This window comes from Triticum aestivum, chromosome 2A (genome assembly GCF_018294505.1).
Source record: "Triticum aestivum cultivar Chinese Spring chromosome 2A, IWGSC CS RefSeq v2.1, whole genome shotgun sequence".
NCBI classification, from domain to species: Eukaryota; Viridiplantae; Streptophyta; class Magnoliopsida; order Poales; family Poaceae; genus Triticum; species Triticum aestivum.
Window position 1 is genome coordinate 752,487,892 of NC_057797.1, and position 23,143 is coordinate 752,511,034.

The 23,143-nt window shown below is 44.0% G+C and overlaps 1 protein-coding gene and 2 long non-coding RNA genes across 9 annotated transcripts; 2 read left to right on the forward strand and 1 right to left on the reverse strand.

Moving 5' to 3' along the window:
• Nucleotides 1-3,683: 3,683 nt before the first annotated feature.
• LOC123190894 (uncharacterized) lies at nt 3,684-5,623 on the forward strand. The gene is made up of 3 exons (XR_006496611.1): nt 3,684-3,924; nt 4,011-4,199; nt 4,754-5,623. It is a non-coding gene; the product is annotated as an uncharacterized lncRNA (long non-coding RNA).
• Nucleotides 5,624-6,353: 730 nt separating this feature from the next.
• Nucleotides 6,354-15,046, reverse strand: LOC123190891 (protein Rf1, mitochondrial). 3 transcript variants are annotated; one of them, XM_044603619.1, is made up of 4 exons: nt 14,267-15,046; nt 7,406-9,405; nt 7,252-7,312; nt 6,354-7,035 (listed from the first exon to the last, which is right to left on the reverse strand). In XM_044603619.1, exon 2 carries the CDS (start codon nt 9,156-9,158, stop codon nt 7,449-7,451), a length of 1,710 nt encoding a protein of 569 aa, XP_044459554.1. In that variant the 5' UTR covers nt 9,159-9,405; nt 14,267-15,046; the 3' UTR covers nt 6,354-7,035; nt 7,252-7,312; nt 7,406-7,448. The 3 variants fall into 3 exon arrangements, with proteins under 3 accessions (XP_044459554.1, XP_044459553.1, XP_044459552.1); XM_044603618.1 differs by lacking the exon at nt 14,267-15,046 and having other exon boundaries at nt 7,252-7,307; nt 7,406-10,013; XM_044603617.1 differs by lacking the exon at nt 14,267-15,046 and having other exon boundaries at nt 7,406-10,013.
• LOC123190893 (uncharacterized) lies at nt 10,535-14,253 on the forward strand. 5 transcript variants are annotated; one of them, XR_006496609.1, is made up of 5 exons: nt 10,535-10,808; nt 10,928-11,070; nt 11,273-11,404; nt 11,617-12,488; nt 12,600-14,253. It is a non-coding gene; the product is annotated as an uncharacterized lncRNA (long non-coding RNA). The 5 variants fall into 5 exon arrangements; XR_006496607.1 differs by having other exon boundaries at nt 10,535-11,070; XR_006496608.1 differs by having other exon boundaries at nt 10,928-11,404.
• Nucleotides 15,047-23,143: the final 8,097 nt, after the last annotated feature.

A 23,143-nucleotide genomic window follows, 5' to 3' on the forward strand; every position in this document is an offset into this window, starting at 1 on the left:
TGCTTTTTGATGTACCGAAGTTTGTTCGGAGTCCCTGATGTGATCACGGACATGACGAGGAGTCTCGAAATGGTCGAGTCATAAAGATTGATATATCGGAAGCCTATATTTGGATATCGGAAGTGTTTCGGGTGAAATCAGGATTTTACCGGAGTACCGGGAGGTTACCGGAACCCCCCGGGAGGTATATGGGCCTTAATGGGCTATAATGGAAGAGAGGAGAGGTGGCCAGGGCTGGGCCGCACGCCCCTCCCCCCCTAGTCCGAATAGGACAAGGAGAGGGGGGCGGCGCCCCCCCTTCCTTCTCTCTCTCCTCTTTCCCCCTTCCCGAATCCTAGTCCAACTAGGAAAGGGGGGAATCCTACTCCCGGTGGGAGTAGGACTCCTCCTGGCGCGCCCTCCTCTTGGCCGGCCGCACCCCCCCTTTGATCCTTTATATACGGAGGTAGGGGGCACCCCTAGACACACAAGTTGATCCACGTGATCATATTCTTAGCCGTGTGCGATGCCCCCTTCCACCATAATCCTCTAGCGGTGCTTAGGCAAAGCCCTGCGACGGTAGTACATCAAGATCGTCACCACGCCGTCGTGCTGACGGAACTCTTTCCCGACACTTTGCTGGATCGGAGTCCGGGGATCGTCATCGAGCTGAACGTGTGCTAAAACTCGGAGGTGCCATAGTTTCGGTGCTTGATCGGTCGGACCGTGAAGACATACGACTACATCAACCACGTTGTGCTAACGCTTCCGCTGTCGGTCTACAAGGGTACGTAGATCACACTCTCCCCTCTCGTTGCTATGCATCACCATGATCTTGCGTGTGCGTAGGAAATTTTTTGAAATTACTACGTTCCCCAACAGTCTTCTGGCGGCGGCGCGGTGGATTTTATCTAGCGGCGGTGCGCTTGGATTAGTCGCCCCGAGCCGCCTCGAGCGTAGACGACGCGGGGGTTGTTCCATGTATTTAATAGCTTTGTCTGCCGGCCGATCTCCAGCCTCTTCCAGTTTGACCTAGGTATTGATGGATATTGATTTCTTTGCAAGTCCATTGTTTAGCTGATACTCGGATTGGTAGAATTGGACAGTTGCCTCGAGACCAACGGTCCTTGCCTTGTGTGTTGAGAAATTGCATTTGGAAGGCCAAGCTGTTGCATCATAGCATCGAAAAACACTTTTGTTGAAATCTAATTTTATCCATCTCGGCGGACTAATGACAGAAAGGAAGATATTGTAAGTAACTGTTGGAAGCTTTACATCGCATGTTTGTACATGTGTCTATATGTCTATTAATTTTTTGTGACAAGGACAGTTTGATAAACAATCAATTGTAATGGTAACTGACTGTGCAGTTCACATGTAAAATCTCGAACTATTATGGTTTAGTGTTGCACCAGATGGCGAAGAGTACCATTTGAAGTCATGTGTCCATTGAAAATATTTGCATTTTCAGTAACTTTGTGTTTGCGCAACCATGTCATATGAAAATATTTGACTTTGTTAGTAGGAAAGTAGGTTTCAGCAACCACTAAGGGTACCAAAAATAATGTATAATTCAAACCCGTTGCGCCAGATGGCACATAGTCCCATTTAAAACTATTAATGCTTTGGAATTATTTGCATTTGTTAGTAAATCTAGATTTTAGCAAGCACTTGGTGTATCAATAAAAACCTTGTAGATGAGAAGTTAAGAGGATTTCTCTTTGAAAATGTACACTTAAGTGTGCACAATTTGGAATCGATCACATTTGCAAATATGGAATTGAAACAACTGTTTACATAGCTAATACCTTGAATTTAAGATAACATATAATAAGATAGGACCGTGTTCTTTCATAGGTATTCAATAAGCCTCTTAGGGCATCTCCAAGGTAACCCACAAATTTTCTCCCGCATCAGCCTGCGGATAGGGGGGCTGGTTCGCGGACACGGATGCGGGAGGATGACATCCAACGCTAGCCGCCTACATTGCAAACTTTTTTAACTAACCGGATGAAATTTATGCAAACATGACCAGATTCTGTACAACCATGATGGATTTTATTACATTTCGGACATTTAGAACAAAAAAGACCCGCCACTAAACCTATGCTACGGTGGCGGCGCCCGACGTCCAAGCCCGTGTCCTCCTCCATCCGCCGTCTCCATGAGCACCGGCGATAAGACCGATGAAGTGAAGGAGCGGTTTTCGGCGAGCAAGAGTAGAACACGGGAGACGGACCGGTCCACATGGGACACAAGCCACCGCCGCCTCTTGTGGCCTACTCATCCTCGGAGGAGTCCATGACCTGTCTGTAGCCGGTGGACGTGATGTCCACCATGGAAATGGTGGCGCCGGCACTGTCTTCATCCCACCGGGCCAGCCGATGGTTTGTCGGCGGCGCATAGGAGGCGCAACTGGCGTTGTTCTTCTCCGCGATCGCTTGCAGCGGCGCCTCCACGGCGGCCGCTTCCTGGCGAGCGGCGGCTTGAGTGCGGACGACATCCTAGATGGCATGCTGCTCCACCACGAAGTTGGGGTTCGCTGCGGCCCTGGCCGCCACGGCCTCCTCGCTCGTGCGCTTTCCGTAGATCTGGCCCTCCTCCAGCCGGTGCTGCTCTAGGAGGAACATGTTGTACCGTTGTTCCTCCCGCGCTTGTTGGGACGCCGACAGAGGCACCGGCGGCTGTACCTCCGCATGGCAGTGTTGAAGTGTACCTGCGCCTGCTCCTTGGTGAAGCCGGCGTGCACGGGGGGCGCGGGAGCCAGTGCGGAGTCATCGGAGCACGTCTCAATCATGGTGTCGTCCTCATCATCGGAGACCTCAGGCGAGTTGGCATGGCAGCTATGCCAGGCGGCGGCAAGGCTAGCCACCAGGTTCTTCATCTGTAGCGACAGACGACACAGTGCTTTTTCGCTGGCAGTCATGGCGGATGAAGTGCAAGGGAGGAGCATGTGGAGGGGCTGGTATTATTATGTGGAGTTAGCCGGGTGTGGCCGCCTTTATATAGCGAATTCCGATGACGCTGGGCGTCCAGATACGGCAATGCACGGCGCCGGAGTGGGTTTCTCGGCTGGCGAGCCTTCTTAATGATGGTAGACGAACAAACAACGATATTGAACGGGCATGCTAGATATCCGCCCCCTCCCGTCCAGTCACGTTCGCAGGCGGCGCTCTCGGTCGGCGCGCCGCTTCAATGGCTGAGGCAATGAGAGATCGCGTCTGCACTGAGCCGTCTTCAATGTTGAGCGGTGCGCTCTAGAGCATCATGAATGCGGGTCAGGACGGTCAGAAAACGAGGATCGGTTCGGACTCCCATAAACCTCCCCACGTTTGTCTCTAGTTTACAGGAGAAATCGTGGCCGAACCGCTCCGCAGAGCGGATAGATACACGTCGGCGTTGGATGGCTTCCGCGGTCTCAGTTATCGGAGGTTTACGGTCCGTCTTGGAGATGCTCTTGCACAAAAATAGAGCCTATTGTTAAGCAAGTTCATGATTTATTTAATATAAATGGACGCAAATCATAAAAATTATTACGCTTTGGCGACTGTATAACTTTATCGATGATGGGATAAGGAGATGAGACTAATGAAAGTACTCCTAGAGCAAGTATTGTAATTTCATTTGCCTTTTTCTTTCAACCCCTCCCTTTGCCATTGACCGGTGGCTCTCCTGGATCACTCCGCCAGCGCCAGCTCGTAGGGACACGCGCCCGCAAACCACTTCCCCTTCATCTTTTCTCCTACTCCATTCCCTCTTCACTTCGTTTCCTGTTCCCCTGGACCCCCTTTCTCGTCCAGCTCGCCGGGGTGCCACCGCTCACCGTTGCAACGCGAGCGGCAGGAATCAGTGGGATCCGCCAGCCCTCGATTCGGATCGGTGTCCACACCACCGGCTCCGACATGCACACCAGCTGGAGGACGCCATGAACCACCTTGTTTTCTGGTGCGTTCTTGCTCCTAGGTAGTTCCCCTAGCTCCATTGTTGCTCCCGCTGTTCCTTTAATGGTGATTCCATGCGCTGTCATACAGGAACCTCTTGGACCGAGGCCGCCTTCCTCGCTTTGTGACGCCACCGCGGTCATCCTCCCCACCGAACAGCTCCAGGGACCGTGATGTGCTCCTCTTTGTCCGCGTCTCCCCTGGACACTGACCACCATTGCCGTTGTCTGGAGCTCGTTGCTCTGCTTTGCTCTGTCCAACCTCGCCACTAACAGCAGGGTGAGAAACTGCCTCTGCACATTATTGGCTGCGTGCTGCTGATGTTGTTTGCTGCTTGCTGCCGCTGGCTACTTTGATGTTGTCGATGCTTTGCAGCTGGCTGCTTGTTGCTTGCTGCTGTGCCGTGACCTGCATGTAGATGAGAGAAAGTGAGATTGAGTTGCTATGAAGAAAGATGGCCATATTCAGTACTGTTTAATTTAGTTGCTTGTCACACTTTCGGACTAAGGCTAGACTTCCCCATGTTATATAAGTTTTCACTCAAACATTTTATTTATCAGGAAAATCATAGAAAAATGCTCAACCTGCTGAACTTTCAAATCTATAACAAAATCATTTTAGTTCGATTTGGAATACTGATATGGAGTTGGATGGTTTAACCTGTACTTTAGGAACAAACATATATAAGCTTAGTCAGTATTATTGCATAGAAATAAAAGATGATGTACTTTAACAAAATGTCTTTAAATGTTTAAAAATTCATAACTTGTGTTCTAGGACTCCAGGAATATGTTATTGCCAATTTCAATAGCTTCATTTTGAACTTTCTGCAGGACATCGCATACAATGCTCTGTACACATTTTGGAAATTCATGAACATTGATCTTCCTCCGTTTGGTTCATTTCCGGGGTTTCTTCCTCGTTTCAGTAGAGTCTGGCAACGAGGGGTATTATGAGTTTGATACACAGCTTCTTCAGGACATTGACCAACAAGGCAAGCATCTTCTTGTTGACCCTATCTTATGTTTTACTTATGTCGAAGGATTATACTACTCCCAAAGTCCCATATAAGGTCGTTTTCAAGCTACGTTAGATTGAAAACCGTTCTTGTATTATGGGACAGCGGGAGTATCTTGTTGTCGGTGTTGGTTACCATCTCCTACCTTCCTTTGCAGTATCCATGTTTAGCTTTTTTGACATTGCTAGGAGTTGCTTGCTGTTCATGATCAGCGCGTCATCTTAAAATGGTACAATTATGATAACTTCAGACTATATTAACAAAATTCAAACTAAAAGAGATCCACGCATACTTGCAGAAAAGAGGGTTGGGGCAATACAATTATACTGGTAGAAATATAAATTCAAGTGCTTGATTGTAATTTCATATGAAATTGCAAATTCATGAGGTGTCACCGGAGCAAAACCTAAACACTAAACTGAATCCTGCGACCAACGATAAGAATGCCGAACCAAAAAATAATGTATTTCTAATGATATCAGAACTTTCATATGACTGCAAAATGAAAGATAGATATAATGGATAATTTACTGGTAAATATCAACTGTTTAAAAAAAAAATCCTTGGTTATTAGTTTCCAACTAAATGGAAGATACATGACAGAAATATATCATGAATGAAAAAACTGTAATTAGCTATGCTGTTGTTATTCTATTTTAAAGGAGAAGCAAAAGAAAAACACGGAGTGATTACAGATGCAGATTGATTACCTGATGGGTAATATAATGTCCACCTCTTCACAGAAGAATGATGTCAATTCTTTTAGTTTCAGATACTCCTACGGTTGATTCAGTATCCTGTAGCGTACAATGTAAAGCATAAAAACCATGGAGAAAATGGTATTCGAGGGTAGGAATTTGTTGAACAGAGAATCAAAATATACGAGAGTGTAGTAGCTTAACTATTTCATCAAACAGCGAAAACGATTCTTTACCCCTGACACACAGTTCTTTCATGCTTTCTCCGATAAAGAGAATAACTAACAATTTAAGCATGTTATATTTATCGACCATATATGGAGTTGCACAACAGCTACAGCTTACAGCAAAAACGATTCATCAAATAGCAAAAACGATTCTCTGTGTTATATTTATACAGCAGATCACACGGACACATGGAGTTGCACAAGAGCTACAGCTTACATACAAAACTACTGGCACCAAAAGCATGGTCGATAAATATGTAAATACTGCCGTAAAGCAGTTTTATAACAAAACAAATATTAATAACTCCATACCTAAGTAAAGTCACTCTATATGTATCAGCCACATCCTGCTAAATAGCGTAGGTAGTTTTGTTGCTTCACAGGCTCGAAGAGAAATGGGAGATTCAGCTAACTCTGTATGTATCAGCCACATCCTGCTAAATTGCGTAGGTAGTTTTGCTGCTTCATAGGCTTGAAGAGAAATGGGAGATTCAAATAACTCTGTATATTATTTATTGTTTAAATAACATATTATTATGAAAGCTAACATCAAAGCTGTGCAATGATGCCTGCTGATTGCCAATGTCTTAAAGACTACAACAACATATCTTCTGTACAGGAGGAGTAATCGATCTCACCCAGCTTAATGATGGTTGTAACGGCATGACATGTGAAATATCAAATTGACAGCCGAGTCTTTCGGTATCATGCTGAATTTTCGTATCATTGTCCACGTAATCATTCCACATATCCATAGGTGATAGATAGCGTTGGATAAGAAATGCTGCATAGCTAATACAAAGATGACAAAGGAGAGAGGGTGCACAGAACCTCGTTTTCTTGAGTGAGAATGTAGTTGACCTTGGTTTCAACTTTCAAGTCATATATATCTGTAATATGTGGCAAATTAAAATGATCATTCCAGTCTTCCTGAAACTTCTGCTTCCAAGATGGATCATTAAAATCTAATTCCATTTATGTGGAAGTAGCTTTAGCACGAAGTGGAGCGAGCCTTTTTGTCTTCTTGTTTTTGCATTCTTTGGCATTTGACTGAGAACATCCATGTAAAAACAGATCTCTTGTTCGATGCAACCACTACTGCTGTGTGTTACAAAAACCGCCGCTCAGTTTTTACTACAACAATAGCCATCCAAGAGGACAAGAAACAAGATCTGCAGATGTAATTCCGGTTTCAGTCTTCAAATAGTGAATGAAGAAGTTATAAACAGGCCGAACATTCAACTGAATACTTCCTACCCCCAATTCATCCTTTCTTAGAAAAGATGGATTCAGTATAGAACATAGCTCACAGGAACATAAGCAAAATAAAATAAACAATAACATCAAAAGGCGGGAAAAAACGTGACTTCGTTAGAGAGAGAATTCACCTTGTTATTCACCAAAACCTTCCTCAAGATTCTTCCTCTTCTCTTCTTTTTCAAATCTGCACTGTGTTCAGAAGAATCAAGAAAATAAAATCAGATTACCAGAGAACTGGGGAATTCACCTTGTTACATTCTGTCAGCTATGACTGAATACCACCTTGCTTTTTTGTACGAAGTACCAAGTAATACTGTATCAATTGTCAGTCCAACATCTCAGGAGGCTGGTACTTTACCGGAAGCAATTTTACATGCTTCCTTAATTTCCCTTTCCTTGAGAAGAGAGATACTATTAACGAAACCGTCGAAGCTTCAAGTGACAGCTGTTTTGCATCAAGTTTAGCAAGATAAGTCACAGCCTTTACAACTTCACCATTCTTCAGAAATACCCTGACCACTTGATTTAGCAGTCTGGAGTTGGGAGCACAGCCAGCCTTCTCCATTGCTGAAAACATATCATCAGCATCTGCCAGCAACCCTTCTTTTATGAAATTTGTCATCATTACACTGTAAGTCACAACAGAAGGCACCAACCCAATGGCTGATATAGTAGCAAACAAATCCTTGGCTTCTTCAATTCTCCTAGTTTTAAACAATGCAGAAATCATGGTATTGAGTGTTATGACATTAATCTTCACATTCATAGCACATAATTTCTTGAACAGCTCTATTGCTTCATCAGTGCAATTGTTTCTACAAAGTCCATGAAGAACTATATTGTATGTGTCAACGCCCACTGGTATGCCACTTTCAATCATCATATCAAAATTTTCCTTTGCACAAACTGTTCTCCCAGAGCAAAACAGCCCATCCAGTATAATGTTGTATATAATAGTCGTGGGCTTAACCACGCTGAGTGACATTTCCCTGAAAAGGCTCAATCCATCGGCAATCCTTCCAATTTTACAGTAACCGTTAAGAAGTGTACCATATACAACATCATCAGGTTGAAGGCCAGCAGATTTCATAGCATCGAGTACACTCAGTGCTTTCTCCACCTCGCCAACAAGGCAATATCCATCCATCAGTGAAGTGTACATAATCACATCAGGTCGCTGACCAATACCTAGGATGAAGTCAAACATATCCTGTGCCTCGTTTACCTTTCCTTCTTTGCAAAGGTCGTTTATTACACGATAGAAGAACACACTGTTAGAATACAGACCTCTATTAATTGCTTCAGAGATCAATTCCTTGGCTTTCACAAAATGACCATGAGAGCAAGAACCCAGAACCAGGCATTGGTAAACAGCTTTGTTAGGTGAAACTCCTTGATTGACCATCTGATTAAATTTGTCCAGAGCGGCATCCATCCTGCCCATTTTGCAAAGTGAATCCATTACAATTTGATAGCTAAATACATCTGGGTTTACTCCTTGTTGCCTCATTACTTCGAACATGTGCATAGCCTTATCCATCAGTCCACGTTTAGCATATGCATTGATCAGTATGTTGAAAACATGGTGGTTAGGTACAATACCATTCCGTACCATCGAATTGAAGAGATCAGTCATATCATCGAAGCATCCTTCTTTCACATACCCGTTAAGCAAAGTAGAGTAGGAGAAAATATCAGGTTTGTGGCCGTTTGCGGCCATGGAGTCAAAAATATCTCTAGCTTCCTTTGTCTTTCTATGCTTGCAAAGGGAATCAATAAATGAGTTCAACGTGACAGAATTTGGTCGAACACCGGTACTTGTCATTTCTTTGAATATCCTAACTGCTGCTTTCCACTGACCCGAAGTGGAATATTCATGGATCAGACTAGTATACGTAATGATATTGGGTACAATGCCTTGATCAACCATTTGCCGAAGGACCACTTCTGCCTTGTCCATTGCTCCGGACTTGCTTAGTGCGTTGATAAATGAGCTGTAGGTCACCGCATCAGGTTGAACTCCCAGGTTGATCATCTCACGGTAGAGATTGCACGCTTTCTCCACTTCACCTTGTTTCAAACAGCCGTTGATTACTATGTTGTACGAGACGACATCAGGCGCACAGTCTAGTTCGGGCGTACGCTGGAGCAGCACGTCCAAAGCCTCATTTGTACGCTTTGACTGCAGAGCCCCTTGAGTAGGTTGTTGAAGGAGGTGACATTCAAGCTCAGCCCCAACCTGAGGAGGCGGCAGAAGAAGGCAAGCACCAAGTCCGGGCGGCCTGCGCGGCAGCAGCAGTCCATGAGGATGGAATAGGTACAGCACGTGGGCGACACCACCCGTGCACCAGGGCCTCGGGACATGCGGTTGAAGAGGGCGACAGCAAGGGCAGGGCCATTGCTGCAGGCAGCTGAGGGCCGTGCACGGGCGAGTGTGGCAAGAAAGTTATTCAGCCCGCCTACTGGGAAGGCGGCGGCTTGGCTTAGCAATTCGTCAAACAGGTGGTGCGCGTCCTCCTGGTTTAGTGTTCCAGCGCGCACACGCTCAGTGGCAGCAGCCAAGGCGGCGACAGGAGCTCGTGGTTTTCCTGAAGAAGCCTTGAAGGAGGAGGCGGAGATGGAGCACAGGCGGGCGGTTGGCATTGCTGGCCGTCTCCAGCGGATCTCGCCCTATGGGGAGGCTGAGAGACCGTGCGTGCGTCCCCTGACGAGGCGCTCCGCGCTCGGGTGGCGTCACCTGCGACGCTCGGCGCGCGCGCGCAGCATCCAGCCTCTCGGGGGAACCGGTCGCCGCCGCCGGCGCGGGTTGCAATCAATGCCGAACGCGCTCAGCAGCGGTGACGAAGAGGAGGCCCCGGCGCCCGAGCCGAAAGCACGGGAGGAACAACGCACCTCCGCTGCCCCTCCGTCGACGAGGACGGGAACGCAGGAGGCCGGACTGGTGGGTCGGGCCGCCGGCGAGCGGCTGACTGGAGAGGAGGAGGGAGGACTGGGGAGTGGGGAGATGAATCTATGCCGTTGGATCATTCCTCAGTCTATGCGTCATTTCATGATTCAGTATTCTTTTTTCTTCACGGACGGCAAGCTTCGTTCAATTTTTTCCCTTCGAAAAGGATCCAGACACGTCAAGATAACAAAAATTAGACATACAGAGTCAAAAAAATAAAAATTATACCGAGGTCCCGGGACCATCGAATGACCATTACCGCCATCGAATGAGTCATTGACGCGTCAGAGTCGGCCTGACCTTGTCGATGACAGTCGGAAAGTCTTAGTACACAATCCCCTAAGAACTAACACCCGGCAACCACAGTCTTCACCGTTGAACCCTTGAATCGGTCTGAAGCGTCTGACTGTCACGAATGTGGGGCGAGAAACGCTAACCTCGCAATACCAAAGAGACGGCAGGAATTCTAAAGATATGAGGTCGTGGCCCGTGGCGGCGTCGGCATGCAGAGATCCTCAAAATTCTAAAGATGCAATTCGTTTTCTGTTATCTCTCCCCACCTTCTGAATTTTCTTTATAACCCGTGGACACAGTTTAGTCCTCTGTTTTTGTGAGTTTCTGTCAAGTTTCATTGGATATAAATCTGTTTGAAAACTTACTGTACTATCTTGGCTGTTGGACTTTAGTTTCCAGTCCATTGGTTCATCCCCAATTCGTCGATCCCTGCTAAAACTGAAGGTGAACTATTCGTTTTTTCATTCTATAGAAACAGAGTAGCATATGTTGTTAGTACTTATCCTATTCAGTCTGGTGGCCATGTCGTGCTCTAACAGAGTTTTCTGATGGTGTTTTTGTAGGTTCCGGAGCAGGACCAAGAGAGACTCTTTGGTTTCGGCCCAGAACCTGAGAGACTCTTTGATTGAAGCCAAGTCTAACATTGCCGTTAAGCTTAGCTATTCAAATGTATCCCACTCGAGCTACACCGCCAATCGTCGTTACGGTTAGCTATTCTCAGGTTTTTTCTGGATGCTTGAATAGTGGGACGTAACTAAGTGCTACAACTACCTGAACTATCTTGATTATAGATATATTTGCATTATTCAATGACTGAAGTATATCCTGATTGATAGGTAGTTCTAATGTTCATACCCAGAATTTATTGAGCTCATTTTAATCTTTCGTTTGGATGTCAATTTAAGTAGGAAGATGACTGTGACCATATAATGGAGAGAGCTTGTGAAATTTCAACTAAATATTAAGCCTGATATCAAATAGTTGGAAATGCTTCTCGAATCTTCGTCCAGGCTGATGGCACACTGAACAAGTTATGCCATGTATGACGTCCCATCTTCTTTGATTTTATTTACTTCTTGTGATTGGCCTAATCGTACCTGCAGGACATTCAATTTTGATTTTTCTTTGTGGGGATTCAGTATTTTTATTTAGTTGTGAGGTTAATTTTATTATTGCGCAGACCTCATATTCTTGCGTGCTTGATTCAGTTCTTGACTTCTATCTATTCATTCTTGTGTATTGCTTCTCCCAGAAGGCGCATTTGAAGGAAGAGAAGGTGGCTATTAATAACTTCGAAAGATGAGCTGAGTGACTTTTTTGCTTACATCAGGCATGCTTGATTTCTATGGAGATACTCCCTCTGTTCCTTAATGTAAGTCTTTTTAGATATTCCAATATAGACTAATACGGAGCAAAATGAGTATCTACACTCTAAAATATGTCTATATTCATCCGTGTGTAGTCCATATTGAAATCTCTAAAAGGACTTATGTTTAGGAACGGAGGAAGTACATGGTTAATGCTCTACCGAAGTATGTGCATGCAAGGCACATTTTTAGATTGGTTTGCATTTTATGGGCAAAGTTGTTGGTTTTCGTAGCATGGCAACCTTCAGATGTTGATGCAAAAGACAAGCGATGCTTTACTCGGTGCAGTTTTCATATGGTCTATTTAATTAGCTTTTGTCTGATGTCGTCATGGTACAAGGCATAATTTTGCCAAATGTATTGCTTGATATACTGGTAGGAAACATAAACACACCTACATGAACTGTTTCAAGCTTTGCTTTGCTTTGCTATGTTCTTAACTTCCAATCTATGTTATTAACTTCCAATAGCATATTACATGAAATATTCATTGCATCTCATTTTGCACCCTGGTCCACTCACCAAAAAGGGGCAGCCCACAGTGTTTTTGTAAAGAACGCAATGAAGCAAAGTAGAATCTTGTATTTGTATCAATCTTCTTTTTGCAGTACTTTTGCATGCAGTAATCTTGTTTGTGCCTTTGGAAGCGAGGAGATCCAGACTGAAACAAATGCAGCAAGGAAGATATTTACTACAGACAAACATGTGCACTGCAGTTCTGTTGAGAGAGATTAAGTCAGGTGCACATTTGCTTCGGGTAATCTTTTCTTTTGTTGACATGAATTTTGTTTACTATAAACAGATTTGTCCGTAGGATTTGAGGCTGCAACTAGCAGATCTGAAAAGCATTTTTTTCTTGCTTCACTAGGAATCTTATGGGAAGTAGTGAAACTATGATTTGGCCCTGGAGGCGTCACCTAACAATTGTGCTTGCCAGGTTAGTTTCTGTTGTCAGGAAGATGACCTTAATGCATTGGTAAGATTTGAGGTTGCTCTCGTCCATAGGTACAGAAAAAGGGTACCAATATTTACATATTCTAGGCTTGCTGACGAATGTCGCACTTTCTTAATCTTCCATATCACCAATATTTGAAATGTTTATTTGATGTGGATGCACCATAGAGTAGTGTTCTTCATTTGATGTTGCTTTTAATTTTCAATGTTCAGTGCAATACAACAGTATGGCTCTTGCTGAGAATTTCAATCTGAAGCTAACTGGTATTGATGTTGTGCAACATCGAACGTTCAAATCTTTAGAATCAGTGGACAAAGTAGTTTCTTGTACATACTAGATCGGACAATCCGTTTCTGTTGGAAGTATATTGTTGGATCTTAGATCAAGAGGACGGTATTTTTTTTTTGAAAAGGAGGGCAGCCCCCGGCCTCTGCATCAAAACGAAGGTCTTTCATCTAATTTTCTTTTTAAGAAACCATTTTTTTAGCAAAGTTAGTACAATGGGCGAGAAATCAGCTAATTCGTTTTCTTGTTGCTGGTAAAGAATGTTTTAGGACAATGTTTGTAGCTAGACTTTGTGCATAGATTTGTACTGTGGATGTGTAGAAGGAACCACATTGTTGGTACCTGAAGGCACACTCAATAAGATTATCTACCCTTTTATTATTTGGTTTGCGCCAAACTATCATACATTCCATTGCTTGGTTGGTCATGTAGGTGACAAGTGATGATCTACTTACTATAAGTCTACAAGTGGATATATTTTCTTTCCAACTCTTGTCACCTTGGTATTATTTTTTTGTTCTTCAAGACTTGACATGGATGACATCTAGGGGCAAATGGAAGTTATGTTATCCATATAGACAAAATGAGATCTATCTTGAAATGCAGAAGGTTTGTGCATTATAGTTTTATTGGGTGATCGTGAGAACCAGCGCCGAGGAGATGTTGCGGGTCATTGAGGAGTACATCACGCCATATGTTCATGCTCGCTCGTCATCGTGGCAGTGCCTGCTATCCTCGCTAGCTCCCGCTGCTGCTGAGGGGTACCACCGACGCTCATGTGATGGATCGCTTGCATGTCACTGGTGGGGAAAATTAGGGAAACTTAATAAAGTATAGTTTGATTATTTTAAATGTTGAGTTTACCTCAAATACTCTGTGTATTTATATAGTACGCTTACAATATTTTCATATTATGTACTCCCTCTGTAAGCAAATAATATAAGATGTTTTAGGTCACTACTTGTCCAAAGTGAGGTGAATTTTCACTTGAAGATGAGTGCATAGTGTCAAAAAAATGTCTTACATTATAAGACGAAGGAAGTAGAAACGGAGGTAGTAGAAAAGAAGCGAGAGGATGTGACAAGGATAAGATGTGCGATATGTTGTGGAGCAACGTGGTGATAGAGGAGAGGACGATGGAAGTAATAATAGTTAAGACGTGATTTGCATATCCAAAAATTAAATTTAACAAGACGTGCATTGCACGTGCACGATTACTAGTATGGAATGTTACAAATAAACACTTGAAATGCATTCAAAATCAATTTTCATAGCAAATAATTTGTACGCGTTACCTTTAAAAAATTCTTCTCACATTACTCAATGCAAAGTCACTTGCGATGAGATCATTGTCAATCCCACCCAGCAATTCCTTCACAATTCTTTGCACCCAGGCAACTATCATGGACTCAGCATCTGGGTTAATCGAAGCACTAGTATTATCCTTGAGAAACTTGTGAATCACTCCTTTGTGATTGTATCAAGTCAACCTCGTGTTTCCTTTTTCTTGTTTCATTACGACATGCATACTTTCTGAACCACAGGATAACACATTGAGCTGCAAAAAAATGCATCAGAAGTTAAAAAGTGCTATGCATCTTGTACGAGAAGGCAAATTTTAATTAGCAACAATGTGAATTCCTGCTAATTATTGGAGGTAAAAAATATATATATGAAATAAGGAATAGTAATCCAATTGTTAATACACAATTTCCTAATATCTCACATAGATCACACCCTTTTACTCATCTGGATACGGCCGGGGGGTTCGGATCGGTGTTGGTGATCGGACACTCGACGATGCCACGATGTGGACTACCGGCAGGATCTGGGACTCAATCGTGTGTTCCCAGCATCTGGAGAGTGGAGATTGAAGGCGCTCGGCGATGTAAATCACGAGGGATTGGGCAATGTGCATGTGCATCGTGCGTGGCTGCGTCCAGCGCCTGGAGAACTATGCGCCGGCTGCCGGTGCAACTTGCAATGGGGAGTTTGGGAGCTAAGGGAACAGAGAATAGGAAATTAGGGATCGTGCGAACTCGCCTCACGATCGCAAGGGAGACGAGGTGATTACGCTGTTTGCCTGCATCTTAATTACGTCTTCCTTCCTCTCCGTGCCTTAATTGGGCTATTTTTTCTCAAAAGCTAAGGGCCTATGGGCTATCTGTATATACAACAGCTAACCTGGGAGGGGCCCCCTCGATTTTGGGGGCCCGGGCGGCCGCCCCCCCTGCGCCCCCTCAGGGCCGGCCCTGGTCGTTCCGATCTTATCTCTATCGGCTTGCGCCAATCCCAAACTGTCGCAATGAACAAAACCGCTACTTCTCCCGCTGGGAATAAACAAAACGACACGAGGTGAGCAGCCCACTGCGGCAAAATTTCGTGTTTTGACTCTTTTGTGAAACAAAATCGAGATCTGACCCCAGTCTGAAAACATTTCGAGATCTGACCCTTTTGCTACCGCCAGACCCTCAGGCGGTAGGGTTGCACAGCCTACCGCCACAGGTTTCGGCGGTAGGTGTGCCTGACGGCCGTCAATCCGTTAACGGCTGCTTACGTACCTACCGCCAACGCCCACGGCGGTAGCCCACACAAACCTACCGCCTAGTTCCCTGGCGGTAGGTTATCATAAACTTAACTACTTTGATTTTGTCTTCAATTTTTTTGCCATAAGACATAACATAAGAAACAATAAACACAATTTTATAGACATAACATAGTTTGATCACATCCAAAAAGTTTTGCCATTACGGACTAAGAAACAAGTACCAAATAACATAGTTTGATCACATAACATAGTTTAACCAAATAACATAACATAGTACGAAGGAAACATAAGAAGTTTAACAAGTTCAACGGTCATCGACCACATAAAAGGTTGCATCCATAGGTAGCAATCAAACATGACGATCATCAGCAGCCACACGCATATATAGTTTAGATGATATCGATGACGATCATCATCTTCAAGCCTTGGCGGTTGGTCTTCCTGATAGTAATAAGGATGACCTGTCCAACATGAAGATTCTTATCAACGAGCAAGCTCTTCCACCCATCTGTGCTTAAATTTGTGCGGCCGTCCGTGTCCACGCCGTATGCACAAGTAGTGACGGGGCCCCTTGCGGTAAGGCGTATTCCAGCATAGCCTTCTTCATCAGCCTCGATGCCACAACTCTCAGATAGGCTCTTTGGCAATTTCTGAATAAGAAAAACATATCAATTAATAAGTATGGATTATCTAAACTATTAACAATTCCTTGGATTCTACACTGAAAACATACCATCTCATGTCGATCGATCATGGCAGTTGTCAGACGGGTCACGAATGGCGCCCCGATCAACTCAACACGTGGCAGAAAGTTGTCCCTGAAGGAAATATGCCCTAGAGGCAATAATAAAGTTATTATTTATTTCTTTATATCATGATAAATGTTTATTATTCATGCTAGAATTGTATTAACCGAAAACATAATACATGTGTGAATACCTAGACAAACTTAGTGTCACTAGTATGCCTCTACTTGACTAGCTCGTTAATCAAAGATGGTTATGTTTCCTAACCATGAACAAAGTGTTGTTATTTGATTAACGAGGTCACATCATTAGTTGAATGATTTGATTGACATGACCCATTCCATTAGCTTAGCACCCGATCGTTTAGTATGTTGCTATTGCTTTCTTCATGACTTATACATGTTCCTATGACTATGAGATTATGCAACTCCCGTTTGCCGGAGGAACACTTTGGGTGCTACCAAACGTCACAATGTAACTGGGTGATTATAAAGGAGCATTACAGGTGTCTCCAAAGGTAGATGTTGGGTTGGCGTATTTCGAGATTAGGATTTGCCACTCCGATTGTCGGAGAGGTATCTCTGGGCCCTCTCGGTAATGCACATCACATAAGCCTTGCAAGCATTGCAACTAATGAGTTAGTTGCGAGATGATGTATTACGGAACGAGTAAAGAGACTTGCCGGTAACGAGATTGAACTAGGTATTGGAATACCGACGATCGAATCTCGGGCAAGTAACATATCGATGACAAAGGGAACAACGTATGTTGTTATGCGGTCTGACCGATAAAGATCTTTGTAGAATATGTAGGAGCCAATATGGGCATCCAGGTCCCGCTATTGGTTATTGACCGGAGACGTGTCTCGGTCATGTCTACATTGTTCTCGAACCCGTAGGGTCCGCACGCTTAAGGTTACGATGACAGTTATATTATGAGTTTATGCATTTTGATGTACCGAAGGTTGTTTGGAGTCCCGGATGTGATCACAGACATGACGAGGAGTCTCGAAATGGTCGAGACATAAAGATTGATATATTGGAAGCCTATGTTTGGATATCGGAAGTGTTCCGGGTGAAATCGGGATTTTACCGGAGTACCGGGAGGTTACCGGAACCCCCCGGGAGCTATATGGGCCATAGTGGGCCTTAGTGGAAAAGAGAAGGGGCTGCCCTACATGGGCTGCACGCCTCCCCCCCCCTCCCCTAGTCCTATTAGGACTAGGAGAGGTGGCCGGCCCCCCTCTCTCTTTTCCCCCCTCAGCGAATCCTATTCCAACTAGGATTGGGGGGGGGGAATCCTACTCCCAGAGGGAGTAGGACTCTCCTGGCGCGCCTCTTATGGCCGGCCAGCCTCCCCCCTCTAGTCCTTTATATACTGAGGTAGAGGCACCCTAGAACACACAAGTTGATCCACGTGATCTATTCCTTAGCCGTGTGCGGTGCCCCCAGCCACCATATTCCTCGATAATACTGTAGCGGAGTTTAGGCGAAGCCCTGCTGCTGTAGTACATCAAGATCGTCACCACGCTGTCGTGCTGACGGAACTCTTCCCCGGCACTTTGCTGGATCGGAGTCCGGGGATCGTCATCGAGCTGAACGTGTGCTCGAACTCGGAGGTGCCGTAGTTTTGGTACTTGATCGGTTGGATCGCGAATACGTACAACTACTTCCTCTACGTTGCGTCAACGCTTTCGCAGTCGGTCTGCGTGGGTACGTAGACAACACTCTCCCCTCTCGTTGCTATGCATCACATGATCTTGCGTGTGTGTAGGAATTTTTTTGAAATTACTACGAAACCCAACAGTGGCATCCGAGCCTAGGTTATTTATGTTGATGTTATATGCACGATTAGAACACAAGTGAGTTGTGGGCGATATAAGTCATACTGCCTACCAGCATGTCATACTTTGGTTCGGCGGCATTGTTGGACGAGACGACCCGGACCAACATTACGCGTACGCTTACGCGAGACCGGTTCCCCCGACGTGCTTTGCACATAGGTGGCTTGCGGGCGACTGTCTCTCCAATTTTAGTTGAACCAAGTATGGCTACGCCCGGTCCTTGTGAAGGTTAAAACGGAGTCTATTTGACAAACTATCGTTGTGGTTTTGATGCATAGGTGAGATTGGTTCTTGCTTAAGCCCGTGGCAGCCACGTAAAACTTGCAACAACAAAGTAGAGGACGTCTAACTTGTTTTTGCAGGGCATGTTGTGATGTGATATGGTCAAGACATGATGCTGAATTTTATTGTATGAGATGATCATGTTTTGTAACCGAGTTATCGGCAACTGGTAGGAGCCATATGGTTGTCGCTTTATTGTATGCAATGCAATCGCGATGTAATGCTTTATTTTATTACTAAGCGGTAGTGATAGTCGTAGAAGCATAAGATTGGCGAGACGACAATGATGCTACGATGGAGATCAAGGTGTCGCGCCGGTGACGATGGTGATCACGACGGTGCTTCGGAGATGGAGATCACAAGCACAAGATGATGATGGCCATATCATATCACTTATATTGATTGCATGTGATGTTTATCTTTTATGCATCGTATCTTGCTTTGATTGACGGTAGCATTATAAGATGATCTCTCACTAAATTATCAAGAAGTGTTCTCCCTGAGTATGCACCATTGCGAAAGTTCTTCGTGCTGAGACACCACATGATGATCGGGTGTGATAGGCTCTACGTTCAAATACAACGGGTGCAAAACAGTTGCACACGCGGAATACTCAGGTTATACTTGACGAGCCAAGCATATACAGATATGGCCTCGGAACACGGAGACCGAAAGGTCGAGCGTGAATCATATAGTAGATATGATCAACATAATGATGTTCACCGATGAAACTACTCCATCTCACGTGATGATCGGACATGGTTTAGTTGATTTGGATCATGTGATCACTTAGAGGATTAGAGGGATGTCTATCTAAGTGAGAGTTCTTAAGTAATATGATTAATTGAACTTAAATTTATCATGAACTTAGTCCCTGATAGTATCTTGCTTGTTTATGTTGATTGTAGATAGATGGCTCGTGTTGTTGTTCCGTTGAATTTTAATGCGTTCCTTGAGAAAGCAAAGTTGAAAGATGATGGTAGCAATTACACGGACTGGGTCCGTAACTTGAGGATTATCCTCATTGCCGCATAGAAGAATTACGTCCTGGAAGCACCGCTGGGTGCCAAGCCTGCTGCAGGAGCAACGCCGGATGTTATGAACGTCTAGCAGAGCAAAGCTGATGACTACTCGATAGTTCAGTGTGCCATGCTTTACGGCTTAGAATCGGGACTTCAACGACGTTTTGAACGTCATGGAGCATATGAGATGTTCCAGGAGTTGAAGATAATATTTTAAGCAAATGCCCGGATTGAGAGATATGAAGTCTCCAATAAGTTCTATATCTGCAAGATGGAGGAGAACAGTTCTGTCAGTGAGCATATACTCAAAATGTCTGGGTATAATAATCACTTGATTCAATTGGGAGTTAATCTTCCAGATGATTGCGTCATTGACAGAATTCTTCAATCACTGCCACCAAGCTACAAGAGCTTCGTGATGAACTATAATATGCAAGGGATGAACAAGACTATTCCCGACCTCTTCGCGATGCTGAAAGCTGCGGAGGTTGAAATCAAGAAGGAGCATCAAGTGTTGATGGTCAACAAGACCACTAGTTTCAAGAAAAAGGGCAAAGGAAAGAAGAAGGGGAACTTCAAGAAGAACGGCAAGCTAGTTGCTGCTCAAGAGAAGAAACCCAAGTCTGGACCTAAGCCTGAAACTGAGTGCTTCTACTGCAAGCAGACTGGTCACTGGAAGCAGAACTGCTCCAAGTATTTGGCGGATAAGAAGGATGGCAAAGTGAACAAAGGTATATGTGATATACATGTTATTGATGTGTACCTTACTAATGCTCGCAGTAGCACCTGGGTATTTGATACTGGTTCTGTTGCTAATATTTGCAACTCGAAACAGGGGCTACGGATTAAGCAAAGATTGGCGACGAGGTGACGATGCGCGTGGGAAACGGTTCCAAAGTCGATGTGATCGCAGTCGGCATGCTACCTCTACATCTACCTTCGGGATTAATATTAGACCTAAATAATTGTTATTTGGTGCCAGCGTTGAGCATGAACATTATATCTGGATCTTGTTTAATGTGAGACGGTTATTCATTTAAATCAGAGAATAATGATTGTTCTATTTATATGAGTAATATCTTTTATGGTCATGCACCCTTGAAGAGTGGTCTATTCTTATTGAATCTCGATAGTAGTAACACACATATTCATAATGTTGAAGCCAAAAGATGCAGAGTTGATAATGAGAGTGCAACTTATTTGTGGCACTGCCGTTTAGGTCATATCGGTGTAAAGCGCATGAAGAAACTCCATACTGATGGACTTTTGGAACCACTTAATTATGAATCACTTGGTACTTGCGAACAGTGCCTCATGGGCAAGATGACCAAAACACCGTTCTCCGGTACTATGGAGAGAGCAACAGATTTGTTGGAAATCATACATACAGATGTATGTGGTCCGATGAATATTGAGGCTCGTGGCGGATATCGTTATTTTCTCACCTTCACAGATGATTTAAGCAGATATGGGTATATCTACTTAATGAAACATAAGTCTGAAACATTTGAAAAGTTCAAAGAATTTTAGAGTGAAGCTGAAAATTATCGTAACAAGAAAATAAAGTTTCTACGATCTGACCGTGGAGGAGAATATTTAAGTTACTAGTTTGGTGTACATTTGAAAAATTGTGGAATAGTTTCGCAACTCACGCCACCCGGAACACCTCAGCGTAATGGTGTGTTCGAACGTTGTAATCGTACTTTACTGGATATGGTGCGATCTATGATGTCTCTTACTGACTTACCACTATCGTTTTGGGGATACGCTCTAGAGACGGCCGCATTCACGTTAAATAGGGCACCATCAAAATCCGTTGAGACGATACCTTATGAACTATGGTTTGGCAAGAAACCAAAGTTGTCGTTTCTGAAAGTTTGGGGCTGCGATGCTTATGTGAAAAAGCTTCAACCTGATAAGCTCGAACCCAAATCGGAGAAATGTGTCTTCATAGGATATCCAAAGGAAACTATTGGATACACCTTCTATCACAAATCCGAAGGCAAGACTTTTGTTGCTAAATTCGGAAACTTTCTAGAAGGAGTTTCTCTTGAAAGAAGTGAGTGGGAGGAAAGTAGAACTTGACGAGGTAACTGTACCTACTCCCTTACTGGAAAGTAGTACATCACAGAAAACTGTTTCAGTGACACCTACACCAGTTAGTGAGGAAGCTAATGATAATGATCATGAAACTTCAGATCAAGACACTACTAAACCTCATAGATCAACCAGAGTAAGATCCGCGCGAGAGTGGTACGGTAATCCTGTTCTGGAAGTCATGCTACTAGATCATGATGAACCTACGAACTATGAAGAAGCGATGGTGAGCCCAGATTCCGCAAAGTGGCTTGAAGCCATGAAATCTGAGATGGGATCCATGCATGAGAACAAAGTATGGACTTTGGTTGACTTGCCCGATGATCGGCAAGCAATTGAGAATAAATGGATCTTCAAGAAGAAGACTGACGCTGATGGTAATGTTACTGTCTACAAAGCTCGACTTATCGCAAAAGGTTTTTGACAAGTCAAGGGATTGACTACGATGAGACCTTCTCACCTGTAGCGATGCTTAAGTCTGTCCAAATCATGTTAGCAATTGCCGCATTTTATGATTATGAAATTTGGCAGATGGATGTCAAAACTGCGTTCCTGAATGGATTTCTGAAAGAAGAGTTGTATATGATGCAACCAGAAGGTTTTGTCGATCCAAAGGGAGCTAACAAAGTGTGCAAGCTCCAGCGATCCATTTATGGACTGGTGCAAGCCTCTCGGAGTTGGAATAAATGTTTTGATAGTATGATCAAAGCATTTGGTTTTATACAGACTTTTGGGGAAGCCTGTATTTACAATAAAGTGAGTGGGAGCTCTATAGCATTTCTGATATTATATGTGGATGACATATTATTAATTGGAAATGATATAGAATTTCTGGATAGCATAAAGGGATACTTGAATAAGTATTTTTCAATGAAAGACCTCGGTGAAGCTGCTTACATATTAGGCATTAAGATCTATTGCGATAGATCAAGACGCTTAATTGGACTTTCACAAACAACATACCTTGACAAAATTTTGAAGAAGTTCAAAATGGATCAAGCAAAGAAAGGATTCTTGCCTGTGTTACAAGGTGTGAAATTGAGTAAGACTCAATGCCCGACCACTGCAGAAGATAGAGAGAATATGAAAAATGTTCCCTATGCATCAGCAATAGGATCTATCATGTATGCAATGCTGTGTACCAGACCTGATGTGTGCCTTTCTATAAGTCTAGCAGGGAGGTACCAAAGTAATCCAGGAGTGGATCACTGGACAGCGGTCAAGAACATCCTGAAATACCTGAAAAGGACTAAGGATATGCTTCTCGTATATGGAGGTGACAAAGAGCTCGTCGTAAATGGTTACGTTGATGCAAGCTTTGACACTGATCCGGACGATTCTAAATCGCAAACCGGATACGTGTTTACATTAAACGGTGGAGCTGTCAGTTGGTGCAGTTCTAAACAAAGCGTCGTAGCGGGATCTACATGTGAAGCGGAGTACATAGCTGCTTCGGAAGCAGCAAATGAAGGAGTCTGGATGAAGGAGTTCATATCCGATCTAGGTGTCATACCTAGTGCATCGGGTCCAATGAAATTTTTTTGTGACAATACTGGTGCAATTGCCTTGGCAAAGGAATCCAAATTTCACAAGAGAACCAAGCACATCAAGAGACGCTTCGATTCCATCCGGGA

Excerpts from the sequence above, each read along its gene's own strand:
- LOC123190891 (XM_044603619.1), bottom strand. The coding sequence starts at position 9,158 with ATGATCAACCTGGGAGTTCAACCTGATGCGGTGACCTACAGCTCATTT.